The sequence below is a fragment of the Dysidea avara genome, chromosome 2 (genome assembly GCF_963678975.1).
Source record: "Dysidea avara chromosome 2, odDysAvar1.4, whole genome shotgun sequence".
Lineage (NCBI taxonomy): Eukaryota > Metazoa > Porifera > Demospongiae > Dictyoceratida > Dysideidae > Dysidea > Dysidea avara.
In genome coordinates this window covers 30,991,588-31,016,569 of record NC_089273.1, presented here as the reverse complement: position 1 = coordinate 31,016,569, position 24,982 = coordinate 30,991,588, and the positions used below count along the sequence as shown (strand labels likewise).

Here is a 24,982-nt window from a genome sequence, read left to right as displayed (position 1 = left end):
CCCTCACCTTCTGTACTTGGCCACAAGACACACTATTTTCATAATTTTTGTAGTAGCTATTCTAATAGATCACACTTTTTTTTTCTGAGCACTTCAATACAACACATATAGAATGTTCTAGAATTTCACTGATAGATCTATGAGTTATCATTCTAGTGTACTAAACCGGAAATTTCATTTGTATGGTAGAAATAAGCAACTTGACAGTAGTGGCAGAGTGGTAATGGCTTGGTTGTATAGGTTAGAAGGTTGCAGGTTTGAAACTAGGACAAATTTTTTGTAATGTTTTTAAAAAAAAAAACTTTTCTGTGACTGTTCTATTAGAGTATCTCAATCACGCTTTTTCACATGTTTGGTTTTGTTTTACGTATGTCTTCTACAGGTTATTGCAATTGAATTCATCCTGTTTGCAATAGAGTTCGTCGCTTATGCAATTGAATTAGTCCCGTTTGCAATTGAATTTGTTAGTTATGCAGTAGAACTCATTGCTTTTGCAGTTAAATTTATCTGTACAAGAATGGCAGCTAGAGAAAACATGAAAACATGGTGTAGCAACTGCTACAAGAACTTGTTCAAGTACAACAGTAGTAAACAACTCTTTATAAGGCAATAATTCTTCCTCTACAGCCTATCTAACAACATACCAAATTCTACTACACCATTCACGATGGTTGTGGTCATTCGCGAGCAAGCTAATTAACTTGTCAGATAGCTATTAGCTTCGCGTACTACCAGCTCCAATTACCTTCTAGTGTCTCAAGTGTAACTCTCCATTGCGTAAATAATTCATCTCTTAATGAACAGTTAGTTTCTTGGAGGTGTTTAGTTTATGACGAATTGTAATGCAAACGCGACGAATTCTACTGCAAAACCGACAAATTCAACTGCAAAACCAACAAATTCAATTGCAAAATGGAAAAATTCAATTGCAAATGGGACAAATTCTATTGCAAAACTGACAAATTCAATTGCAAACAGGATGAATTCAATCGCAAAGGTGATGAATTCAATTGCAAAAACCTGTAAGTTAATACTCTAAGTACTTTCAAACCACAAAAAGTTTGCACTATGATAGTAACTTCATGCAAGACCAATTTTCAAGTTATTCTGTCAAGTGGATTACCCTGTAGGCGTGACGACAAAATTAATTGCTTTTGAAATTTTCAAAATTGCACATAATTGCATTTTTCTTAGGTCGATCTCTACGAAAATTAGACTGTAATTGTGTGCATGATGCACTTACTGCCCTCTAAATTTGAAATCAATCGACTAAAGCATGCACGAGTTATAGCAAGTGGAGCAAAAAGAAAAAAAAGAAGAAGCACATGAAGGAAAATACGAAGAAAATAAGACAAACTTTGAAGGCACATATCTCAGTGATGGCTGGGTGGATTCAACTCAAATTTGGAATACAAGGTACCCTACCCCAAAGGAGTTTCCACAGCAAAACTGATTAATTTCTGTTCAGGCACTATAGAGCTATGAAAGTGTGAAAGCATTATTTTCTTGGTTCCTGCAAAATACACACTTGTCTTTCACACGTCCACATTAGTTGTACTTGGCTGCACCCTGTAAATAATTCAGCTACAAAAAGTCACCTTGTTCGTAACAAATAATTCACCCATTCAACAATAAACAAAGTCATCCACTAGGGAGCTCAGCCACAAACAAATCAACCTGTGGAGAGAGTTCAGATACAAACAAGTCACCCTGTAATTAGTTCAGATGCAAACAAAAGACACCCAGGGTTCAGCCATAAGCTTAACCTTGACCTTATTACAGAGTACTATGTCTACCTTTACTAGATGAAATTCTCTCAACTTGTTGAATTCTGCTGCATATGTGCTATGTACAGTCAGTGCATCTCACTTGTTTTTATGGCTGTGCTCTCTACAAGGTGATGTTTTGGAACTAAATCTTTAAGGGGAACTTGTTTAGCAAATTTAATTTAAAAAAAAAAACAAAAACAACAACAACAACAACAATTTAAGCGAATTTAATACTGAATCCTAGTAAAACTTGGAGGAGGCAACACAAATTCACTTCAATTATCATTTAAATTTTTGTCATTAATCTACCATCACAGCCATTTCTTGGCCGCCACCTTGGATATCACATCTTTTTTCACTATGGATTTTTGGAGGCTACACTCTTTTTTTACAGTTTCGCTGATTTTGATTAGATCTATCGTGTGTCTATAATATTTTAAAATCAGCATCAGAACTCCTTTGTATTTTATTTGCAAATTCCACCAGTGGTCGTTACTCAAGACATCAAGCCATTCAAATTTGGAATCTCTTCCAGTAGAGCTAAAGGAAATTAATAAATACGAAGATCATTGGTACTAGAACTTTGTACTATCAAATTTGTAAGCTTAAACTCTGTGTGTAAATTGCGTTGTCCTGCTTTTCTCTGTAACTGTACACGTTTTATATGTGTTTTTGTTGGAAAAATGGCTTTGCCGAGTTTTAAGAGGTTAAAATAAATCAATCTATAGTAAAACAGCCAAATTGTGAAAACAAGGTGCAACCTCCAAAAGCCAGTATGTGAAATCTAAGGTGATGGTGAAGAAATGGCTGTGATGGTTGATTGGTAGGTCAGAGGCTAAAATTTTAATAATAACAATTCAAATGAATTTGTGTTGCCTTCTCCAAGTTTCACTACAATTTGGGAGCAAATTCATCCGTATAAAATATTTGCTACTATCATAGCCAATTCTTGGCTGCCACCTTGGATTTTACATCTTTTTTCACAATGGTATTTTGGAGGTCACTCCCTTTTTCACAGCTTGGTTGTTTTGATATAGATATCATTTTTGCATGTACTCCAAAGCCAGCCTGTGGCCAGCTTTGGAGCTTCATTTACTAGTCTTTTTCTTTACTGAAAAAGAAGGAAGATAAAACTGTTTTATAGTTTGACTATAGTGTTTTTGCCATAAATTCTCTCGACAAAGCCCCAAAGCTGCTCTTCATTTTGTTCGCATATGTTGGGGGATACGCCCCCTTTCCAACTGAAGGGATAGGCCATTCCTGGTAGTCTACGAGGCCTGAAAACTGTCTAAAATTGTAATAAGTTGGAAACATTACAGAGGTACATACTGTTAGACTGCTTTATATTTAAAAAATGTATAATTGTGCCCACTGAGTGAAAACTGGCCATTTTTGCAAAATTTATTTTGCTATAAGTTAACACATATTGAAATAAACTGGGTATAAATACGCATGCTACAAAATAAAATTTATGCATATTTTAATTGCTTTGGTATAAACCAAAACAAATCTCAAATCAATAAAACCTATCAGACTTCCCTGTTCATGGGGAGTAAGAAATCTTTGTTTAGTGCTCATGAACCATACAGCATTTGAGTTATGGTGCTTATTTAGGATGTGGTAGAAATAGTTTACCGTCATCATTTCATTGCCTTCTTCTTTCTCTGCATGGAGACATACAGGGAAAATATTATACATTGATCAATGTTCCACAGACTGAGCCACCTCATCTTCATAGCTTGTTTCAGTTGTGAGTTATGATCGAAAAAATAAGAACCTGTAGTTTAATTGCTGTATAGTTGCTGTACAAATTGCTTGTTCCAACTGTCTAGCACTATAACTCTAAGACCATTTATCATAAAGGCTGAAACTTTGACTGTCCACTCCATTGTTACTATAGATAATGTTATGGAATTCGAGGAATGTGCAAAAAAATGACTGGGTTTTACTCAGCAGATTACAATTATAAAACATTCGCTCAAATCCACTGCTATAGATCTCCTTTCTCCTTCCTGTAGTAAAGAAAAAAGACAGGTAAAAAGAAGCCCAAAGCTGCTTGCTCTAGAATACCAAAAGCGTAGAAATGTTCGTGGTGTCTAAATTTTCGTGGTGTATAAATTTTTGTGGATTTCATGGTTTGCAGCTGATCCACGAAAATTAATCCACATAAAGCTGATCCACAAAAATTAATCCATTTTGAAACTCATGTGTCAGCTCAAGTAGACCTATTAACCACTTCAACCAGTACACTTTCCTTATGCGCTACTATAGATATGCTGATGACGACACATGCACCTGTTCACCATGTGAATAGCTATGTACTGATGGACTTGTCCGTTTCCTCTGATTCCAGCAGGTAAGATTCTTTTGTGGTGAGTCAACTCCACAAAATGGTTTGCTTAGTCCCAGATAAGTATGCCAGTATAAATGGAGTAGCTAGCCAAAGCTGTTAATAAGTTGTAAACCTTAAACGCGACCTCAAAGCTTGAATTTTGCTCCCCACGGATCCTCAAGAAATAAACTGGCTCGTTGAGATTAAACCACGAAATTATACCCATAAAAATTTAAAATAATTCCCCTTTTCCCCCTCTGTAATTAAACTTTGGAACCCCTTTCCCCTCTATATAGTTAATTCCCCTTCCCTGGATAATTTTTGTAACGACTTAAGTAATTATATCTGTGTGTTATAATCATTTGTGATTTCTGCACAGTAAGAACAAATAATAATAACAAATAAGCACTAATCTTTGCAGGCTGACTCAAGATACTCTAATACAGCAGTCACCCTAATAAAACAGTCACATATTTATAGCTAGCTGTATGCTTTAACAAAAAAAGCAACTATACAAACTAGTATATATATATATTAAACATTATAAATTTTAATATATATATAATGTTTAATATATATATATATATTAAACATTATAAATTTAAAAATGAAGTAGGTTTCCATGTGATAAAAGGTAGTGAAACAAAAGATGAAGCAATGGTAGCTATTACAGCATAGCTCAGTGTTAAGTCCCACTGGGCTATGCTGTAATAGCTACCATTGTTCATCTCTTGTTTCACTACTTTGCTTGGAACCCTACTTCATTTTTAAATTTATAATTTTTAATATACTAGTATCAAGACACACGATAGTGTGTCGTGCGGCCCAAGAAGCCGGCGCGCCACACCGTGAGTATATTAACAGGAAGAAAGAAAACGCAATTTTCACACCTATGTAGCTCTGTGATTCCTTATCCGATTGGAACCAAATTTGCTAGAGACGTGCCGCCCAGTTACGGGAGTCTACATACCAAATTTGAAGAAAATCGCTCCAGCCATTTCCGAGATACGAGCGAACAAAATTTCGTTTTAATTTCTTCGTTTTTTTCTTCTTCTTCATCTTCTTCATTTCGCAAAATTCGCCATAAAACACGAATGCGTGCTCGGATTGGGCTGAAATATGGCACACGTAAAGGGCTCATTAAGGCGGATCTCCGTACCAACTTTGGTAGGAATCCGATGAATATTCACGGAGTTATGACCGATTATTTGCGTAAAATAAGGTCGAAGGTCTGTCACGCCTACAGGGTAAACGCCTTGGAAGAATTAGTTGCAAATTGATATGTAGATGGAGCAACCATCGTAGGAGTGCCTTTTTGTGGTTTGAAAGGAATCGGGATAAAGACCATGGAGATATGACACAAAACCCAACCTGTGTCAAAATTACGCGATCGATTTTTATGAATAAAAAAACTAATAGTTTTCGTGTCTACCAGGCAAACCGCTTAGAGCAACGAGCTGAAAATCAATATGTAGCTGGAATAATCATCATAGAAAGTTCTTGCAGTAGTACAGAAGAATCGGATTACAAATCACTGAGTTATGATTCGAAAGGCAACTACGTGCAGCAAATACGAGATCGAGATACTCTAATAGAACAGTCACCCTAATAAAGCATTCAGCTGCATGTATAATTTACTCAGTTATATTACATTGCAAGTTATTCTGTAGGGCATTCAGCTACAAACAAGTCACCCTGTAGTCAGATCAGCTAGAAGAAGGTACCTAATAGAGAGTTCAGCTACAAAGAAGCCATCATGTAGAGAGTTCAGCTCAAATAAATCACTCTGTAGAGAATTCAGTTACAAACAAATTGCCCTGTAGAGAGATCAGCTAGAAGAAGTTACCTTGTAGAGAGTTCAGTTACAAAGAAACAATCATGCAAAGAGTTTAGCTGCAAACAAATCACCCAGTAGAAAGTTCCGCTATGAACAGATCACACTGTAGAGAGTTCAGTTAGAAACAAGTCATCCTGTAGATAGATCAGCTAGAAGAAGTCACTTTGTAGAGAGTTCAGCTACAAAGAAACCACCATGTAAGAGAGTTCAGCTGCAAACAAATCACCTGTAGAGAGTTCAGCTAGGAACAAGTCACCCTGTACAGAGATCAGCTAGAAACAAGTCATCCTGTAGAGAGTTCAGCTAGAAGAAGTTACATTGTAGAGAGTTCAGTTACAAAGAAACTACCATGTAGAGAGTTCAGCTGCAAACAAATCACCCTGTAGAGGGTTCAGCTACAAACAAGTCACCCTGTAGAGAGTTCAGCTAGAAGAAGTTACATTGTAGAGAGATCAGCTAGAAACAAGTCACCCTGTAGAGAGTTCAGCTAGAAGAAGTTACATTGTAGAGAGTTCAGCTACAAAGAAACTACCATGTACAGAGTTCAACTGCAAAAAAATTGCCCTGTAGACAATTCAGCTACAAACAAGTCACCCTGTAGAAAGTTCAGCTAGAAGAAGTTACCTTGTAGAGAGTTCAGCTACAAACAAATCACCCTGTAGAGAGTTCAGCTAGAAACAAGTCACCCTGTAGAGAGTTCAGCTAGAAGAAGTTACATTGTAGAGAGTTCAGCTACAAAGAAACTACCATGTAGAGAGTTCAGCAGTAAACAAATTGCCCTGTAGAGAATTCAGCTACAGACAAATCACCTTGTAGAAAGATCAGCTAGAAGAAGTTACCTTGTAGAGAGTTTAGCAACAAACAAATCACCCTGTAGAGGGTTCAGCTACAAACAAGTCACCCTGTAGAGAGTTCAGCTAGAAGAAGTTACTTTGTAGAGAGTTCATGTAGAGAGTTCAGCTGCAAACAAATTGCCCTGTAGAGACAAGCAAATCACCCTGTAGAAAGATCAGCTAGAAGAAGTTACCTTGTAGAGAATTCAGCTACAAACAAATCACCCTGTAGAGAGTTCAGCTAGAAACGAGTCACCCTGTAGAGAGATCAGCTAGAAACAAGTCACCGGTAGAGAGTTCAGCTAGAAGAAGTTACATTGTAGAGAGTTCAGCTACAAAGAAACTACCATGTACAGAGTTCAGCAGCAAACAAATTGCCCTGTAGAGAATTCAGCTACAGACAAATCACCTTGTAGAAAGATCAGCTAGAAGAAGTTACCTTGTAGAGAGTTCAGCTACAAACAAATCACCTTGTAGAGGGTTCAGCTACAAACAAGTCACCATGTAGAGAGTTCAGCTAGAAGAAGTTACATTATAAAGAGTTCAGCTACAAAGAAACTACCATGTACAGAGTTCAACTGCAAACAAATTGCCCTGTAGACAATTCAGCTACAAACAAATCACCCTGTAGAAAGTTCAGCTAGAAGAAGTTACCTTGTAGAGAGTTCAGCTACAAACAAATCACCCTGTAGAGAGTTCAGCTAGAAACAAGTCACCCTGTAGAGAGTTCAGCTAGAAGAAGTTACACTGTAGAGAGTTCAGCTACAAAGAAACTACCATGTAGAGAGTTCAGCAGCAAACAAATTGCCCTGTAGAGAATTCAGCTACAGACAAATCACCTTGTAGAAAGATCAGCTAGAAACAAGTCACCCTGTAGAGAGTTCAGCTAGAAGAAGTCACATTGTAGAGAGTTCAGCTACAAAGAAACTACCATGTAGAGAGTTCAGCTGCAAATAAATTGCCCTGTAGAGAATTCAGCTACAAACAAATCACCTTGTAGAAAGATCAGCTAGAAGAAGTTACCTTGTAGAGAGTTCAGCTGCAAACAAATCACCCTGTAGAGAGTTCAGCTAGAAACAAGTCACCCTGTAGAGAGATCAGCTAGAAACAAGCCACCCGTAGAGAGTTCAGCTAGAAGAAGTTACATTGTAGCAGTTTAGCTGCAAACAAATCGCCCTGTAGAGAATTCAGCTACAAACAAATCACCCTGTAGAAAGATCAGCTAGAAGAAGTTACCTTGTAGAGAGTTCAGCTACAAACAAATCACCCTGTAGAGAGTTCAGCTACAAACAAGTCATCCGGTAGAGAGATCAGCTAGAAGGATCACCTTGCAGAGAGGTTAGCTACAAAGAAATCACCCTGCTTCATCTTTTCCTCTTCCTGTAGTAAAGAAAAAATGACAGGTTAAAAAGCCCTAAAGCCGGCCATAGGTCGGCTTTATGGCCGGCTTTGGGGTATACAAATACAAAAAGAAGTGAAATCTAATCCAAAACAGCCAAGCTGTAAAAAAAGAGTGCGGCCCTCAGAAAGACTATGGTGAAAAAAGATGTAAAATCCAAGGTGGCGGCCAAGAAATGGCTATGATGGTAGGTTAATGGTAAAAATTTTAATAACAATAATTTAGGTGAATTTTGTGCCAAGACCAAGCGGCACCAAAATTCACCTGAATTGTTGTTAATAAATTTTTTACCATTAACCTACCATCACAGCCATTTCTTGGCCGCCACCTTGGATTTCACATCTTTTTTCACCATAGCCTTTCTCAGGGCCGCACTCTTTTTTTACAGCTTGGCTGTTTTGGATTAGATTTCACTTCTTTTTGTATTTGTATACCCCAAAGCCGGCCTATGGCCGGCTTTAGGGCTTTTTACCCTACCATTTTTTTTCTTAACTACAGGAAGAAGAAAGATGAAGCAAGGCGATTTCTTTGTAGTTGAATTCTCTACAAGGTGATCCTTCTAGCTGATCACTTTACCGGATGACTTGTATGTAGCTGAACTCTCTACAAGGTAACTTCTTCTAGCTGATCTTCCTACAGGGTGATTTGATTGTAGCTGAATTCTCTACAGGGCGATTTGTTTGCAGCTGAACTCTCTACATGGTAGTTTCTTTGTAGCTGAACTCTCTACAATATAATTCTTCTAGCTGAACTCTCTACAGGGTGACTTGTTTCTAGCTGATCTCTCTACAGAGTGACTTCTTTCTAACTGAACTCTTTACAGGTAATTTGTTTGCAGCTGAACTCTCTTACATGGTAGTTTCTTTGTAGCTGAACTCTCTACAAAGTGACTTCTTCTAGCTGATCTCTCTACAGGATGACTTGTTTCTAACTGAACTCTCTACAGGGTGATCTGTTCATGGTGGAACTTTCTACTGGGTGATTTGTTTGTAGCTGAACTCTCTACACGATAGTTTCTTTGTAACTGAACTCTCTACAAGGTAACTTCTTCTAGCTGATCTCTCTACAGGGCAATTTGTTTGTAGCTGAATTCTCTACAGGGTGATTTGTTTGCAGCTGAACTCGCTATTAGGCACCTTCTTCTAGCTGATCTGACTACAGGATGACTTGTTTGTAGCTGAACTCCCTACAGAATAACTTGCAATGAAATATAATTCTATAATGGAGTAAATTATAAACGTAGCAGAATGCTCTATTAGGGTGAATGTTCTATTAGAGTATCTCGATCTCGCATATGCTACACGTAGTTGGCTTTGGAATCATAACTCAGTGGTTTGCATTCCGATTCTTCTGTACCACTGCAAGGACTTTCTATGATAATTATTCCAGCTACACACCCATTTTCAGCTCATCGCTCTAAACGGTTTGCCTGGTGGGCGTGACAACTAATATAGTTTTTTTATTCATAAAAATCGATCGCGTAATTTTGACACAGGTTGGGTTTTGTGTCATATCTCGATGGCCTTTAACTGGATTCCTTTCAAACCACAAAAAGGCACTCCTACGATAGTTACTCCATCTACATAGCAATTTTCAGCTCATTCCTTCAAGCGGTTTACCCTGTGGGCGTGACAGACCTTCGACCTAATTTTACGCAAATAATCGGTCATAACTCCATAAATGTTTATCGGGTTCCTACCAAACTTGGTACTGACATTCGCCATAATGAGCCCTTTAAGGTAACGGGTTACCTATTAAATAATTTTGTAGGCGCTTTGCTTATAGGTCTGTTTTAACCGTTTTGCATGGAAGAACACACTAAAATAACATGGCGTACAAGAAATACCAAAAGCGGCGATACACTCAACAAGGGATGCGCTTGTACAGAAATGCAGGCACTAAACAGCGAAACTGTTGAGTTGCTATTCATCAAAAACCAGGTTTCATGGGAAGCCAGACCATGATATTCAGCATTAATAAGCTATTACTTAGTGATTACTAGGTCGTCACGAACGAATTGAGTTGTTATTCGATTGTAACAGCACTGTAGTGCACTCGCGGTATTTCCGTATCAGAACTAATCGCCATTATCCTTGAAAGATACGATAATTAACCAGCTTCTAGTCAGTTTTCCCACAAAGTCTCCACGACAGGACCTAGATAATATAACCACCCATTGACACTGCCATAAAAAACTAGTGCTAATTGGCTGACAGCTGCTATTTTTGATGAATAATAATAACCACATTAAGCAGTAGCGCTAAACGCTGGTTCAACCACATTGCGGGGACTTAATTTTACGCTTAACTACCTTCCGCAGTAAATTATTAACACTCACTTTGTACGATTCCTCCACTATTATCATGTGGCTATACAATGCTTTAAAGTTAACAACCTTCTCACTAACACCTACTTGAGTTTCGTGCCAATATTGCATCAACCATTATCACGCATCGAAAAATAATAACCTATTATTAAGCGCCTAACCCGTAACCTTAAGTGTGCCATATTTCAGCCCGATTGGAGTACGCATTTGTGTTGTATGGCGGATTTTGCAAAGCGTGCGAAAAGAAGAAGTAGAAGAAGAAAAAAACAAAGAAAAAAAACCCAAACTTTAGCCGCTTGTATCTCGGAAATGGCTGGCATGATTTTCTTCAAATTTGGAATGTGGACTCCCCTACTTAGCTGGCACTTCTGTAGCAACTTTGGTTTCAATCGGATAAGGAATCACGGAGCTACAAAGGTGTGAAAATCGCGTTTACTTTCTTCCTGTAAATATACTCACGGTGTGGCACGCCGGCTTCTTGGGCCAAACGACACACTACCGTGTGTCTTGAGATATTAATATTTTATTTTAATATTTTCCAGTGATGGACATCATAAGTTTCAAAAAGTTGTTGTCTATGTTTGTGGTGTCATACCTTTATGTGGGTTTGGTCAATGTTAATGAAATTTGGACAGGTGATGTATCAACTATTGTGGTTTTACAAATGAAAGTTGAAGCTAAACTAATTGGAACTTTTACACAATATTGTAATAACCAGTATTTTACATTCTTCACTTTTACTCCATGTAGGTGCAAGCTACAAACCTGAATCTTAGTGGGAAAGTAGTACAGTGATAGCTCTAAATTTCTATGTACCAGATTTTTGATATCATCTTTTATTTCAATGTTATTGTGAATTGAAGGATGACTAAAAATTCACTTTTTCTCAGCCAGTAATCCAACAATGACAGTGAAACTTGGCATACATACATAATAAAACATCTACAAAAAATGTATAGACCAGATTTTTCAAAATCAAATTTAGTCAAGTTACAATTGTTTTTGAAAAAACTGAGGAACCAGCCTTACCTTTATAGCTGCACAAATTATTTGAGGAATGCGTGTTTATACCAAACAGGCTGAGCTATACGATCAGGTTACTTGGTGTTTCTAACTCCATTAGCCTAAAACCAGGTATCATATTCGTTAAGCTACTAGGAGAAGGTTACACCTAACAAAACACGGCAATTATATGGAGTTTAACTAGTTAAACTAGGTTAATGTTGCAGTCGAGCATGCATAAGTGTATTATGATAGTGAGTAACCCAAAGTTCCACCATGACAGGAGGGAAGATTGGGTAGGTGCACACATGAGAAGGGTTGGCAATAATTAAAGAACAACATTGTGCATGCTTTACAAGAAAAAGGCATGTGGAGAGGTGTTAGAATGCATGGTGCTGCATGGCACAGTGAATCTTGTCCCACCCACACCACTCCCCTCTACGAACTATCTCATATTAGTATTTTAGAAGACAATAATCACAAAGGGATTGTTGGGTGGGGTTTAATGTAATATATTTCCCAAAAAAAAATTGCATAATGGGGGGTGGTGAGGTGAAACATGCACCACAGACAGTTCCAGCAGGGAGTTTAGTAAATCTCCCCATTTTTTCCCTTGTCTTTTCCATCTTGAGGCTAGCTCAGGGTGTGACAGTACGGGTTTCTATTAGGAACACTGTGGCATGTGGAAATTCTTGTGGCTTCAGAGAATGTTAGAATCCCCAAGCATTCCTACCTCCAAGCCTTTGTTGTAAAACACGCTGTATACATCATGTAAACTGTTGAAAGGGGGTCTATTTGAGAATTAATAGGAGAATCCATGGAACCCTGCACACCTACCAAAACAACCACCATCTGTTGACGGAGGTAACCCGCTCACAACAAGGTAAGCCCTGCTGACCGGGTTAAACCGACAAGCAACATTAAAAGCCTATAACATTGACAAAGCATGTGCAATACCAATTACATGGGTGTAGCAACAATGAGCTGTGGTCTAAATTAGTTAGGCATTGAAACACAAGGTTCTATGGAATTTAGAAACCCACAGGCCCGTAGTAACACCGTCGCTTTGCTTGGGTGCCACAACACAGGCCTTTTTGGGGAGACTAAATTCTATAAACTCTGCGTTTTGATGTCTATATATCATTTTAGAGTCAACATACAAAAATAGTATACACTGTACCTCCAAATTCTTTCTTGGAAGTCCTTGAGGTCAGTTGCACAGCAGATGCATTATCGGTTGCTACACAAAATTAATGCATTACTAAATTACTGATAATGCCATCATCATTAAAATTGTCTAATAATTTATCATTGCAGCCATAGTATAACCTTCACCTTTAAACACCCATTAACCACTATGTGACCAGCTGAGTGAAAAATCGACTTTGCATTTTCTTCAAATTGCATTTTATGACTACTTGCTGTCTAGCAATGGACTATTAAAGTTTCAGCCTTTTCCAGTAAGTGCTATTGGATTTAGAGTGATAGATAACAAGAAGAGCAAAACAATCAACTGTAACCGGATCTGCAAGAATCCCATGTGTATGTGCTAGCCTAATTTTACAATAGAATGCAATAAATGCAATGGGTGGAGTATTCTCGAAATGAAGGAAGACTTGAATTTAATAATCATACAGTACGATAGTAACTGTATAGTAGGGACCACAAAGGAGTAGGCGTGGCCCACGAAATAATATCACCCAAAAAACAGCCTCAATTTCCCCTGATGATGATGAGGCAGTATTGGTTAGGTAAAACTAAGCCCAAAAAAGCTTTCAGATTGACCCAAAATGCTTTCAACAAGTTGCTACAGAATTTTAAAAATAATTTTTTAATGGAATTTTCTAGTGACTGACTGATGCCTTCAGACAATTGTAACTCGATAATGGCTAAGGCTACGTATGAGCTTGATTTTTTCATTGTTCAACGTCACTTCGGCCCGACAGGTGCCTTTTGGTATACCGCAGTACGTACAATGCATTCTTCATGGACTTACCAGTATCCTCCTTTGTGTCTCATTCATCTTTGCTGACAGCAAAAAGTGTCGATTTGGCGATGGCATGTCATGGCTTCCCTTCTGCATAACGGAAATCGTCCGTATTTGTCATAGTGGCTATTTTGATAGCGGAGGTGCTTTTCAAACAGTTCTTGATTCGAAACGCTGAGTAACGGGTTGCGCAAAGCTGACAATGGAGCGTAATGGATGTTTCACTGTTCAGACGATATTGGGGTGCGCGTAGCCATTTCAGATGTGGTATACGTGGGTTCACCAGTCATAATAATTATTTACAAAAAAGTTAACAAACAAGTACACAGAAAAATTTGGAATTTTCAACTAGAATAGGGACCATAGCACATCGATAAAAAGTACTGAAACAAGTTGGAGTAGTGCACGATATTGAATCACAGTAAAACAATAAGAAGTGTTATATCCCTACTGTGCTGAAGATACCATAATGGAAATGCACAGTAGGGATCAAGACACATGGTAGTGTGTCGTGCGGCCCAAGAAGCCGGCGCGCCACACCGTGAGTATATTGACAGGAAGAACGAAAACGTCATTTTCACACCTTTGTATCTCGGTGATCACTTATCTGATTGGAACCAAATTTGCTACACAGTTGCCCGCCAGCCAAGGGACCCCACATTCCAAATTTGAAGGAAATCGCTCCAGCCATTTCCGAGATATGAGCTGCCAAAGTTTCGTTTTTTTTCTTCGTTTTTTTTTCTTCTTCTTCGTCTTTTCGCACACTTGCAAAAATTGCTATAACAAGCAAACGCGTAGTCCGATCGCCTTGAAATTTGGCACACAGAAAGGGAGTCCAAAGGCGAATCCTAGCATCAAATTTGGTACAAATCCGATGAATGGTTCAGGAGTTATGACCGATTATTCACGTAAAACAAGATCGATTTGTTGTCACGCCTACAGGGTAAACCGCTTCATGGAATGAGTTGAAAATTGCTATGTAGATGGAGTAACCATCGTAGGAGTGCCTTTTGGTGGTTTGAAAGGAATCGAGATAAAGACCACGGAGATATGACACAAAACCCAACCTGTGTCACAATTACGCGATCGATTTTTATGAATAAAAAAGTATTAGTTTTCACGCCTACTAGGCAAACCGCTTAGAGCAATGAGCTGAAAATCGGTGTATAGCTGGAATAATCTTCATAGAAAGTCCTTGCAGTAGTACAGAAGAATCGGATTACAAACCACTGAGTTATGATTCGAAAGCCAACTCCGTGTAGCAAATGCGAGATCGAGATACTCTAATAGAACAGTCACCCTAATAGAGCATTCGGCTAATTTATTTACTCCATTATAGAATTTTATTACATCACAAGTTATTCTGTAGGGAGTTCAGCTGCAAACAGTTAATCTTATAGACAGTTCAGCAAGAAGACAGTCACCATGTGGAGAGTTAAGCAAATATATCACTATAGAGATTCAGAACATTACAAGTCACACTGAAGAAAGTTCAGCTATAAACAAGTCATGCACTGTGTAGAGAATTCAGCTACAATTAAGTCACTCTCTAGAGAATTCAGTTACACAGAATTCAGCTACACACAAGTCACTGTGGAGAGAGTTCAGCTACAAACAAATTACCCTTTAGAGTGATCAGCTACAAACAAAACACTTTGCAGGGTGTTCAGCTGCAACAAATCAACCTTTAGATCGATCAGCAATGAACAAATCAACACAAATCTACCTGTAGAGAGATAAGCTAGAAACAAATCACCCTGAAGAGAGTTCAGCTTCAAAAAATCACTCTGTAGAGACATCAGCTAGAAACTAGACACAATGTAAGGAGTTCAGCTACAAGCAATCACCCTGTAGAGAGTTCAGCTAAAACAAATCAACCTGCAGAGAGATCAGCTACAAACAAATCACCTTATAGAGAGTTCAGCTACAAACAGATTACCTGTAGAGAGATTGGCTACAAACAAATCAACCTGCAGAGAGATCAGCTACACACAAATCAACTTGTAGAGAGATCAATTACAAACAAATCACCCTGTAGAGAGATCAGCTAGAAACTACACACAATGTAAGGAGTTCAGCTACAAGCAATCACCCTGTAGAGAGTTCAGCTAAAACAAATCAACCTGCAGAGAGATCAGCTACAAATAAATCACCTTTTAGACAGTTGAGCTACAAATAAATTACCTTGTAGAGAGATCGGCTACAAACAAATCAACCTGCAGAGAGATCAGCTACACACAATTCAACTTGTAGAGAGATCAGCTACAAACAAATCACCCTGTAGAGACATCAGCTAGAAACTAGACACAATGTAAGGAGTTCAGCTACAAGCAAATCACCGTGTAGAGAGTTCAGCTACAAACAAACCAACCTGTAGAGCGATCAGCTAGAAACAAATCACCCTGAAGAGAGGTCAGCTACAAAAATCACCCTGTAGAGATATCAGCTAGAAACAAATCACCCTGAAGAGAGGTCAGCTACAAAAAATCACCTTGTAGAGAGATCAACTACAAACAAAACATTTTGCAGAGAGTTCAGCTACAAACAAATCAACCTTTAGAGCGATCAGCAACAAACAAATCAACCTGTAGAGAGATCATCTAGAAACAAATCAACCTGCAGAGTGATCAGCTACAAACAAATCAGCTTGTAGAGAGATCAGTTACACATAAATCAACCTGTACAGAGATAAGCTAAAAACAAATTACCCTGTAGAGAGATCGGCTACAAACAAATCAGCCTGTAGAGAGTTCAGCTAAAACAAATCAACCTGCAGAGAGATCAGCTACACACAAATCAACTTGTAGAGAGTTCAGCTACAAACAAATTACCCTGTAGAGAGATCGGCTACAAACAAATCAGCCTGTAGAGAGTGCAGCTAAAACAAATCAACCTGCAGAGAGATCAACTACAAACAAATTACCTTATAGAGAGTTCAGCTACAAACAAATTACCCTATAGAGAGATCGGCTACAAACAAATCAACCTGCAGAGAGATCAGCTACACACAAATCAACTTGTAGAGAGATCAATTACAAACAAATCACCCTGTAGAGAGATCAGCTAGAAACTACACACAATGTAAGGAGTTCAGTACAAATAAATCACCCTGTAGAGAGTTCAGCTAAAACAAATCAACCTGCAGAGAGATCAGCTACAAACAAATCACCTTTTAGACAGTTCAGCTACAAATAAATTACCTTGTAGAGAGATCAGCTACAAACAAATCAACCTGCAGAGAGATCAGCTACACACAATTCAACTTGTAGAGAGATCAGCTACAAACAAATCACCCTGTAGAGAGATCAGCTAGAAACTAGACACAATGTAAGGAATTCAGCTACAAGCTAATCACCGTGTAGAGAGTTCAGCTACAAACAAACCAACCTGTAGAGCGATTAGCTAGAAACAAATCACCCTGAAGAGAGGTCAGCTACAAAAAATCACCCTGTAGAGATATCAGCTAGAAACAAATCACCCTGAAGAGAGGTCAGCTACAAAAAATCACCTTGTAGAGAGATCAACTATAAACAATCACCCTGAAGAGAGGTCAGCTACAAACAAAACACTTTGCAGAGAATTCAGCTACAAACAAATCAGCTTGTAGAGAGATCAGTTACACACAAATCAACCTGTAGAGAGATAAGCTAGAAACAAATCACCCTGCAGAGAGTTCAGCTACAAGCAAAACACCCTGTAGAGAGTTCAGCAACAAAGAAACCACCATGTAGAGAGTTCAGCTGCAAACAAATCACCTTATAGAGAGTTCAGCTACAAACAAATCACTCTGTAGAGAGATCAGCTAGAAACTGGACACAATGTAAGGCGTTCAGCTACAAGCAAATCACCCTTTAGTAAGTTCAGCTACAAACAAATCAACCTGCAGTGAGATCACCTACAAAAAACAACCTTGTACAGAGTTCAGCTACAAACAAATTACCCTGTAGAGAGATCAGCTAGAAACTAGACACAATGTAAGAAGTTCAGCTACAAGTATATCACCCTGTAGAGAGTTCAGTTAAAACAAATCAACCTGCAGAGAGATCAGCTAAAAATAAATTACTTTATAGACAGTTCAGCTACAAACAAATTACCTTGTAGAGAGATCGGCTGCAAATTAATCAACCTACAGAGAGATCAGCTACACACAAATCAACTTGTAGAGAGATCAGCTACAAACAAATCACCCTGTAGAGAGATCAGCTAGAAACTAGATACAATGCAAGGAGTTCAGCTACAAGCAAAATCACCCTTTAGTGAGTTCAGCTACAAACAAATCAACCTGCAGTGAGATCACCCACAAAAACGCACTTGTACAGAGTTCAGTTACAAAGAAACCATCATATAGAGAGTTCAGCTACAAAGAAATTACCCCGTAGAGAGTTCAGCTAGAAGAAGTCACCTTGTAAAGAGTTTAGCTACAAAGAAACCATCATGTACAGAGTTCAGCTACAAAGAAACCACCTGTACAGAATTCAACTACAAACAAATCACCCTGTATAGAGATCAGCTAGAAGAAGTTACCTTGTAGATAGTTCAGCTACAACAATTCACCCTGTAGAAAGATCAGCTAGAAGAAGTCATCTTGTAGAGTGTTCAGTTACAAAGAAACCATCATGTAGAGAGTTCAGCTGCAAACAAATCACCCTGCAGAGAGTTCAGCTACAAAAAAAAATCACCCTGTAGAGAGTTCAGCTAGACGAAGTCACCTTATAGAGAGTTCAGCTACAAAGAAACCATCATGTAGAGAATTCGGCTACAAAGACACCACCATGTAGAGAGTTTAGCTGCAAACAAATCACCTGTAGAGAGTTCAGCTAGAAACTAAACACCCTGTAGAGAGATCAGCTAGAAGAGGTTACCTTGTAGAGAGTTCAGCTACAAAGAAACCATCCTGTATATAGTTCAGCTACATTTCAAGTCACCCAGTAGAGAGATCAGCTGCAAAAAAAATCCTGTGGGGAATAATAGGCATGTAATAAATATATGTATATAATTTGTATGATTACTAATAAAATCAAAAATAATTGAAGTACTAAAATTCTTCTTTAAGTTCTTTTCTTCTTCCTGTGTTAATGAAAAAACACATGGGTTAAAAAAGCCCCAAAGCCAGCCATAGGCCGGCTTTGCAGTATACAAAAACAAAAAGAAGTGATATCTAATCAAAAAACAGCCAAGCTGTAAAAAAAGGTGCGGCCCCAAAAAAGGCCATGGTGAAAAAAGATGTGAAATCCAAGGTGGCGGCCAAGAAATGGCTGTGATGGTAGGTTAATGGTTACATTTTAATAACGACAATTCAGGTGAATTTTGTGCCGCTTGGTCTTGGCACCAAATTCACCTGAATTGTTGTTATTAAAATGTAACCATTAACCTACCATCACAGCCATTTCTTGGCCGCCACCTTGGATTTCACATCTTTTTTCACCATGGCCTTTTTTGGGGCCGCACCTTTTTTTACAGCTTGGCTGTTTTTTGATTAGATATATATAACACTTCTTATTGTTTTACTGTGATTTAATATCATGGACTACTCCAGCTTGTTTCAGTACTTTTTATCGATGTACTATGGTCCCTACTCTAGTTGAAAATTCCAAATTTTTCTGTGTACTTGTCTAATATAGCAATGCATGGATTTGTCTATTCATGGAAAGTAAGAATATCTTCTGTACCGTGGAGCAAATGTGAGTTAAGTGTGTTTGTTTACATTGCAGTAAAACATAATGTTATCTTCACCTTTTAAGCTCGAACAACCTTCTTGCTTGATAGCATGCATGTACGTAAATAATATTTCATGTTGAATCAACAAGGAATTTAGGATCACCTCTCGAATTTTGATGAAACTTAGTGCATTTGTTATATATTGTACTCCCATACAGCAATAATAAGCTACAGAATTCCACTGCATACTACAACATAATTCATTATATGTGACAATCTCAGCAAAAAACCGACTTGTTTGTGCAATTAAAAATAATATTTTTATTCACTCAGCAATATCAGCAGTGTCCAAGGAATGGACCACCACAGTTTCAGCCTTCTGTAGTGTGTAGTTTTGAAATTATAGCGATAGACAGTAGGAAGAGCAAGGTAATCGATTTGTACAGCTACTATACTGAAAATAAACTGCAGGCACTTACATTCGCAGCCATAACTTCCGTTTGGATTAGCTTACAATGTTGCAATTTAGCTTAAAACGTTTGCCATGGATCAGTACATCAGCCAAGGTATAGTATTATCCCTGTAGATACTTGCGCATATGGATATGAAGGTGGTTTGGTAGAAGAAACAATGACAATCTTGTTTACGTTTACCACATCGTAAACAAACACACGTGACACGCATACCGTTGGAGCTAGAGAAACGAAACAAAGATTTTTGAACTTTCCATGAACAGGCGAATAAGTAGTATATAGTTTTAATCGATTTGAGTCTTCCTTCTTTGAGTACTGGCTCGATAAAAACTTGCATAATTTTTTTTGTAGCATGCGTAATTTTACGAATTATTTTTAAATTTCATTTTTCTCAATACGCATGCTTGTGCGAACAAGTCGGGTTTTTGCTGAGACGGTCACATATCTCTTGTGATCCCACCACTGAAATTTTATCAAACATAGACCATTACCCAATTATTGTTCACAAAAAAATCAAAGAAGCATTATGCTTCTTTGAAATATAAACAATTAAAATTTTCAATACAGTACTTTTGAACCATAATTAAGTAAATATCCTATAATTTCTGAATCACTGGAAAGGTCAATCAACAGTCTTTTATTAGTGAAAATTGTATTTAAATATATATACACATTACGGTCAATTTTATAACTAGAGATGAACCAATTTTTCATGAAATATTCAAAATATTTGTGGTCATAAATCAAAAACTATTTGGTGTATCAAGCTAACAAATTGTATATAGTAATAAGCACCACCGGTACTCACTTCCAATAACCACTCACAACAAGGCCATGCCAAGTTTGTCTTACAGAGTGAAGGTGTGTAGGTACAGTGCAACCTGTATTAGTGACCACCTGTATTGAAAGACCACCTGTGTGCTGCAGTTAATTTATACTTCTCTAATTGGATATTAATGTATAGGACCAAAGCAACAACCTTTCTAGCAAAGTATACATATAAAACAGGTGGACTTTAAATGAGATCACCATGCATCCATAAATATGTGAATCTTGTACCATCTCTTCAGAAATAGTTTTTTAAAAGTCAAATCCCACCACAAATAAGTGGATATCCCATAATTTATGAACCACTGGAAAGGTCAATCGGTGAAAATTGTGTTTTAAAATATTCATACAGTGCAAAAATTACGGTCGATTTTGTAACTAGAGATGGACCAATTTTTCATGAAATATTCAAAATATTTGTGGTCATAAATCAGAAACTATGGGGTGTATGGAGCTAAAACTTTGCATGTAATGATAAGCACCACAGGTACTACAAACACACTAAGTTTCGTCAAAATCCAAGAGGTGACCCTAATTCCTTGTTGATTTCACATGAATGACCCACATGCATTTAGGCCAAAACCTATATGTACCTTGCTGAATGCCCCAGTTCATGGTGAATAGAATGACAAGGTCTCAACTCCGTAGCCTATTGCACATGAGATTTATGATTGATTAAACAAATGCCTGTAAATTTTATTCCACATAGCACTGTACAAATTGTGATTGGATCTGCAAGAAATGTATACAGTATGTTAGCAGATTTTTCAAATTGCTCATTTTCTTCATCTATGTAGATAGGCAAAGGGATGGTCAACCAATGTATGAGCTGTAGAAGCCAATAACTTCAAAGTTACAGTGATACTAAATTTCAGCAACAGAAAATTGATTTGTACAGTGACAATACGGAAAATAAGCTACTGGTGTTTAATTTAACAATCTAACTTACGAATGCAGTCCTTTACATAGATGCCTCTTACACTATTGGGTTCTCCATTAACAGGTGAATCCATTGCTGGGTAAATTTTGTCTTCCAGGCCCTTCTTACAACCAGGGTGAAGATGAAAACGTGACAAAAAAATGATAGTGAATTGCTCATTTAACACAAGGCAAACTAATGCTCATATCTTACATAATCTTGGGAGTACTGGCACAAGACAAAGGTTCTTGAATTATTCTTGCTTTGGGGATCATGATACTACCAAGGTTTTGGTGTTATCATCTTCTTTCATTGTGAAACAACCGCTTAAAAATTTGGTTAAAACATTGTGTAAAATTGTTAATGTAGCATGCATCTTTATCCAATTGGTACATAGACTGCGTTTCCAAAGACATTTTTGATATAGTGCAATCACGTATTGGACCTAGAGATGTACTGATTCAACTTTCTGAGCTTTACCGATACCGATCTGATCTAGGAAAATTATTACCGATCTATTGATATTGTACCGATCTGATATCAGTAATCTAATAATATGATGACTGATCTTGTACAGGTAGTTCTTTAATAGCATTTATAATTTCAGACTACCTATTAGGGGTCCACTGCATGGTACATTCTAATTGTTTAAGGGGCAGGGTTGATTGTGATTGTTGTTAAGCACCTGAAATAGGGGTAGGTAAAAGCAGTGGACCCGGGGACCTACGGCAATCCAACTCTTCTTGGAATTTTATACACTTCACAACATTCTATACTTGTACTAGGTACCTCTGCAAGGAGTCTTGCATGGCTAATCCACTCCTCCCCCCTTGCGGCGTCTCGTACAATGTTTACATCAATTAGAAATTATAAGCGCCTCTGAAAAAGTGTCCGAAACTGACTGCATTTATAAGCCACTGCCCGCTGCACAATAAGCATACTAGTCTATTATGCTGCCTAGCTACTAGAGTAGTTTAGGAACATTGTGCAAATGCACCATGATGTATGAAGAGCTGCTAGAATATACTTAGCTTGGCTTAGCTAGTAATTGCTCGCCTGCTGCATAATGAGCATGCTAGTCTATTATGTCACCTAGCTACTAAAGTTTAGAAAAACAATGTGCAAACAAATATTCTGGGGAAATAACGAGTGACCTATAATTATTGTAGTCAGCTTCAGGTACTTTTTCAGAGGTGCTTATAATTTCTAATTGGTATAAACATCGTACAAGACACCGCGAAAGGAGAAAAAGTGGATTGGCCATGCAAGACTACTTGCAGAGGTACCTAGTACAAGTATAGATTACTGTGAAGTGTATAAAATTCTGAGACGAGTAGGATTTCCACGGTTCCTTGGTCCCCAGGTCGACTGTTTTTACCTACTCCTGAAATAGTGCTGATATATAACTCTTTAAGGAAAGTATTTTAATGCACTAGTATAAGGCATCCTAGCATGAAGAATAATGACTATGTAGTATAAATTGAAAGGAATGGAAGGCAAACATTCATCGTTACAACAAAAGGTACAAGCCAACCATGTATTTATTGCTATGTAGTAATGGTGGCCATATGCTACTTTGTTACTGTGGACAGGTATGTAGGCAGATGATAGTGGAATTTTGATAAAAAGGTGATATTAAACTGACTGTGTATGTTCTCTTAATTTTACCACTTTATTTGATGTTAAATGTAGTACCATGAAGGTGATATTTGTTGCGTATGATATTTCTATGATAATTTTAGTGGCATCTGTGATTTTAGGGGAGAATCCTATATACAGTAGTACTTGTACTACCATACTGATGACAACTGTCTGCAGTTAATCTAAAGTATAGTTGCAGCTGTACAATTCACTTTTTGTTCTTGCTCCCTATTGCCTTAAAGTATAGTGGCACAACGCAAAAATCATGCACTTTTCCGTAAAACCATAACTTCTCCACATATGTACGTAAGTATTATACTCCAATACATGCACTTTTTGATATAGTGCTATTGTAGATTTGATCTTTGGTGACTTTTAGGGCTATTTGTATACAAAAATTTGATCATTGATATTTTTATATAATTCCCTGATGCATTAATTAACTTGGTACCAAAGTAAAGATCTGAAACAACTTGGTAATTGCAGTTTGAGGTTATGATAAGTTAAGTGCACAGTTAGGCTAATTTTTGGGGCTACGCCACTATACTAATAAATCAACAAGACAAGGCTATCAATGGTAATTCGACAGACAAGGTTTAGCAGACTTTTTCCCTACGAAAAATGAAGACATAAATGACATTACTGAAATGCAAATTATTTGAGTTTTCAGTGGGTCACACGTATAAACAGTTACTGCCATAATCTAAAATGAAATACCCAGGAATACATACATGGTTGATAATCATATCTGCTACAATGTGAAGGTGATGTCCTTCTTTCTGGGATTCCTGCAAGAAAGCAAATATTCTAATAACAACACAACTTATGAATACATGCTGGACTCCTACCATCAGTAGCTTCAATGACAATCTTTCTACAAAGTTTTCTTTTACCTCCTTTAAGACTAAAAGTTAAGTAGTGTCTGCTTTGGAAAAATGTTAAATTTCTCTTCAGTATCTCAATTTGAAATCGTGAAGGATATAATTTTGTGTCCATGTTCTCCTTAAGCTTTCTTAGTAAATTATTATCCCCATAATATTTTCGAAAGTCCACATCTTCCTAAATAAAATAGCCAATTTCATAATGATTATGTAAACTCTATGACCACATCTACAGAAAGTTGAATTGTTTGATATACAATTAGTCATTTTCTTGTGTTTGTTTAATGACTATTTTATTGTATTGGAATTTATTGTATGTTTTAACATGTATGTTTCAAGATGTGCGATACTTCAAATTTTAGGAGAGGGGAGTAAGAGTTTGACATACATGTATATTTATGCGTTGTTTATTTGCACCAATGTTCAAGGCTATCGATTAACACATTTGCATCGTATAACAATTTTTGCAATAGAGCGTGAAAGAACTTTAAGCTCCCATAGAACACAAAACAAAGAAATCATTCAGAATATTGAATAACTATATTGCACAAATGGCTGGTGTGAATTCAGTCAAATTTGCAGTGTCCTATATACCCTGCCTGGCAGAAATATGCAAAAATGGTGTGCTTCTAACAAGGGACCATGGAGCTATGCATACATGAAAACACCATTTTTTTTTGCCTTTCTATCATGTACACATGTGAGATGCACTGGTGGTGTGGCACATAAGTGGTGAGTCACAACATATTGGTGCTTTTTATGTGTCTAGTCATACAGTATGGTAGTACTGTATATTAGGGATCATGAAGGGTTCGATTTTTCTGGCAAAATATCACCCAAAGACCAGTTTCGCAATATATACCATTCTGGTGCCTTGGCAGTACTGGTATAACCAAGCCCAAAAGTTCCTTCAGTATGACCCTAAATGCTTCCAATAGATTGTTACAACATTAAAAAAACATTAAATTCTCTACTGTCTAACTGTCTGCCTACTTGCCTAATGCCTTCAGGCAAGTGTAACTTGATAACGGCTAAGGATACAGCTTGATTTTTCACTGATTAGCATCACTTTGTCCTGAGATGTACCTTTTGACACA

At 37.5% G+C, this 24,982-nt stretch overlaps 1 protein-coding gene across 4 annotated transcripts in view; it reads right to left on the bottom strand.

Annotated features, from left to right (window-relative positions):
• Nucleotides 1–24,982, bottom strand: part of LOC136247059 (uncharacterized) — a 214,554-nt gene that overhangs the window by 49,030 nt on the left and 140,542 nt on the right. For all 4 annotated transcript variants that reach the window (XM_066038662.1, XM_066038663.1, XM_066038664.1 and 1 more), the window contains 3 exons: nucleotides 23,853–24,063; nucleotides 23,736–23,792; nucleotides 12,679–12,738 (listed from right to left, as the gene is read on the bottom strand). In XM_066038662.1, coding sequence (XP_065894734.1) covers nucleotides 12,679–12,738; nucleotides 23,736–23,792; nucleotides 23,853–24,063 — 328 coding nt within the window. The remainder of the gene's footprint in view (nucleotides 1–12,678; nucleotides 12,739–23,735; nucleotides 23,793–23,852; nucleotides 24,064–24,982) is intronic.